This window comes from Pygoscelis adeliae, unplaced genomic scaffold (genome assembly GCF_000699105.1).
Source record: "Pygoscelis adeliae isolate BGI_AS28 unplaced genomic scaffold, ASM69910v1 Scaffold427, whole genome shotgun sequence".
NCBI classification, from domain to species: domain Eukaryota; kingdom Metazoa; phylum Chordata; class Aves; order Sphenisciformes; family Spheniscidae; genus Pygoscelis; species Pygoscelis adeliae.
In genome coordinates, this window is record NW_008825214.1 from 2,020,212 (window position 1) to 2,023,280 (window position 3,069).

At 40.8% G+C, this 3,069-nt stretch overlaps 1 protein-coding gene across 1 annotated transcript in view; it reads right to left on the bottom strand.

The window, feature by feature from the left end:
* Positions 1 to 3,069, bottom strand: part of GAD2 (glutamate decarboxylase 2 (pancreatic islets and brain, 65kDa)) — a 38,478-nt gene that overhangs the window by 30,855 nt on the left and 4,554 nt on the right. Inside the window, 2 exon segments of the mRNA XM_009329136.1 lie at positions 854 to 966; positions 1,792 to 1,882. Coding sequence (XP_009327411.1) covers positions 854 to 966; positions 1,792 to 1,882 — 204 coding nt within the window.

Genomic DNA, 3,069 nt, shown 5'->3' on the forward strand with positions numbered 1-3,069 from the left:
GTCACTGAACTTTCTTTCCAGAAGGGCTCCTTCCCCACCAGCTATCAGTCTGTTCTCTTTTGACAAGCCAAGATACCATGCCCAATGTAAATTCTTCAATTTTTTGCAATTTGGTGGGAAAGATAGGCCAAAATTTTTAGCAATGGAATTCCAGAGTAAGGTAGGAGGTGACAAAGAGTATAAATCAAAAGACTAAGTGGAATGATTTAAAAAAAAAAAAAAAAGTCTTAACAATGTCATGTTTGTCAGAGTCAATGATTTCTCTACAGTTAATCACACTCATTTTTTGCCTTATTGACTTGCCCTGATGGAACCAGGTTTCTGAGCCTTTAAGCACTCATTAACTAGCCACCCAAGTACCCCCACTGAGCTCAACAGGCCAGCTCACACACGGAAAGCTAACTGCATACTGTAATGTTGGCAGGATCTTACCGACTCCACTAAAATTACTTAAAGGGACGCTACGTCTTTCCCTCTTTGCTCCAATTTCCCTTGCGGTGATGGAGAGCATTGTTGTGTTTCTTCCCTCCATTATTAATACAATAGTCTTTCTATTTCATGTAATCCATAAAAAGTGGGGGCAAAGCGAAACTGCAAGGCAAATGTCTCTTCTGATTATGTTTCCCATGTGCCAATACAGCTGCTCACAATGCAGTGCAATTTGCTCAAACAGACCCTCATAATCACATCCCTAAAATTCATAAACATGCAATACTTTATCTCAAAGAGGCCACTGGTGGTTACTAGCAAGTGTCTTCTCGAACATGCATATTTTAATTACGTTTACTCTTTAACTACAGGGATGTCATACAGCATAGTCTGAAAAATAAAGAAAGCTTGAAATATCATGTACCAGGTGAAAATATCCCATCGCCACAGCCCCCTGGCCAGCCAACCATCTCTCTCATTTTCCTTAGTGTGACATATTCCAAAAGTACAAACACTGGAGCAATTTCATAGGTGAACCTGAAATGTAGTAATGTCCATATTTAATGCTTTCATCTACAACACTAACACATCTTTTTCCAGTATTACATTACATTATAGCCACAATATACTCTGTCTTGCACTGGACAGAGTTCTGTTTTACAATACTTTTGATAATCTTCCTTCTGATTTGTCATCAAGTCTAGAAAGAGAAATGCTGAGAGCGCTTGAGACTCTGTTTCCACCCATTTCAGTGAAACAAATCTTGCCCACCTTTTCCAGGCTCAAGGCTTTGCCCTCTATCCAAGAGCTGCTGGGCAGAGCCAGACCTTCGCCTTGCAAAAACCCGTGTGCCTGTCTAGAAGCATACACGTCAGCAGTCCTGTTCATGATGACAAGACAGTGCATGAAGCTAAGCAAGTGCACAAAAATGCTTCCTAGTCACAAAGTGAAAAAAACCCCACACTTTAAATTCTGCACCTCTTTCTTACAGAAAGCAATGGCTCTAACTGCTCTGAGTATGGATTGTACATAACCCCTCTACATGAATGCCAACTGTCCACTTCGCAAACCTTCCATTTTACGTATTTATGCATGCAAAATGCTAAAGTATTTCTTTCTGTATATTTTTTGGGAGGTAGCAAAACCAACATCATATTAGTACGATGACATTTTATAGAAGACAGCCTACAGGACAACGTTGAAAGTCTTCATGTAAATAGCTGTAGCAACCACTCAAAAAGCAGACAATTGTTTTTCCAGCAACCTTAACATAAAAGTATTCTTTCTTTCATTCAGCTACAGCAGCTAATATTTTAGAGTGTAACTGTGAATATTATTATGGGAAAAAAATCTGCTACTTACATATTAGTATTTGCTGCTGATGTCAGCCAGTCTGCTGCCAATCCAACCATGTCCAATCCAGTTGAAAGTTGATTAAAATATCTAGGGTGCCCTGCGTAAGATGGAAAAATCTTATGTACCTTATACCCTGCATAAGATGTCCAAAACCAGGACAGTTATCAAAAGGCTGATGACTCTGAATGAAACTATTCAGTGCTGAACGGTATATTTACCTCCAGATTTCTATAGAGAAGGAAGTGCTTTCAAGGTACGAAACAAAGCAAACAGCAATAAATACATTTCTTGGAAAAGGCAGGATTTATCTTCTTTCTCATTCCAAACTCAGTAAAATCAGACTAATTACACTGAACGCAGAATAATTAATTCCAGCATTCCCTATTATCCTCTCAATATGCCTTGAAAATTAGCACATCACTGCCTCACAAAAATAGCTGTGTGCTCCCGTTAGTGTGTCACATGTTGTCACTGGATGTGTTTTTGCCTGGCTAGGTTTGAAAGGCACGCACGAGACACCATCTGAAGAGCTTGCCAGTACATATAACATCAGTAATGAATGGCTAATGATTATAATAGACAGGGCGAAATGAGAAAATGGAACATTTTGGTGACTGCTTTGCACATGACTCAAAGGCTGATGATTGCATGAAGATGGCAGGGAAGGTGGCGGTCCTTGTCATTTCTTCCCTGTCAGAGTGCAATTACAAATGGCCTGGCTGCTCGCAACGGTGATTTTAAACAAAACCCAGGAAAACCAGCATTGCTGCCCCCGCAGAACGATGCACAAGAATATACTCAATGAGCTGATAGTCCATTTACCTGGTTAATCTAGTTGGCTCCTGATTTTTTTCTAAAATCCTGTCAGAGATTTTTCTTAAAAACATGCCTTCAGCCATTAAACCCAGGAACCATTAAAACTCAGTTTTTACTAGTTGCTCCCCGCAAGCCCCTGTTAAGTGGCATAATTACCGGTACAAATTATGGATGGTTCACAATTACTTAAATGTCTGACTCAAAGGACAGTAGCTTCTGCTTGGAAAACACCTGTCCTGACCCACAGACGATGTACTGTTATTGCCATCACAGAAAACAAAAGATAGAGCGAAATGATTGAGGAAATGCAGACCCAGCACCAAAAGAAAACTTATCTTCGCTCTCCGGTGGCCTCTTATCAGGCACAGACACATGGCTGGCAGAACAGCAGGGGGAATTGCTCCCCGGCCCCCACCTTGCACACACAAAGGCAGAGTAATTGGGCTGTGCGGGCAGACCAGAGCAGGG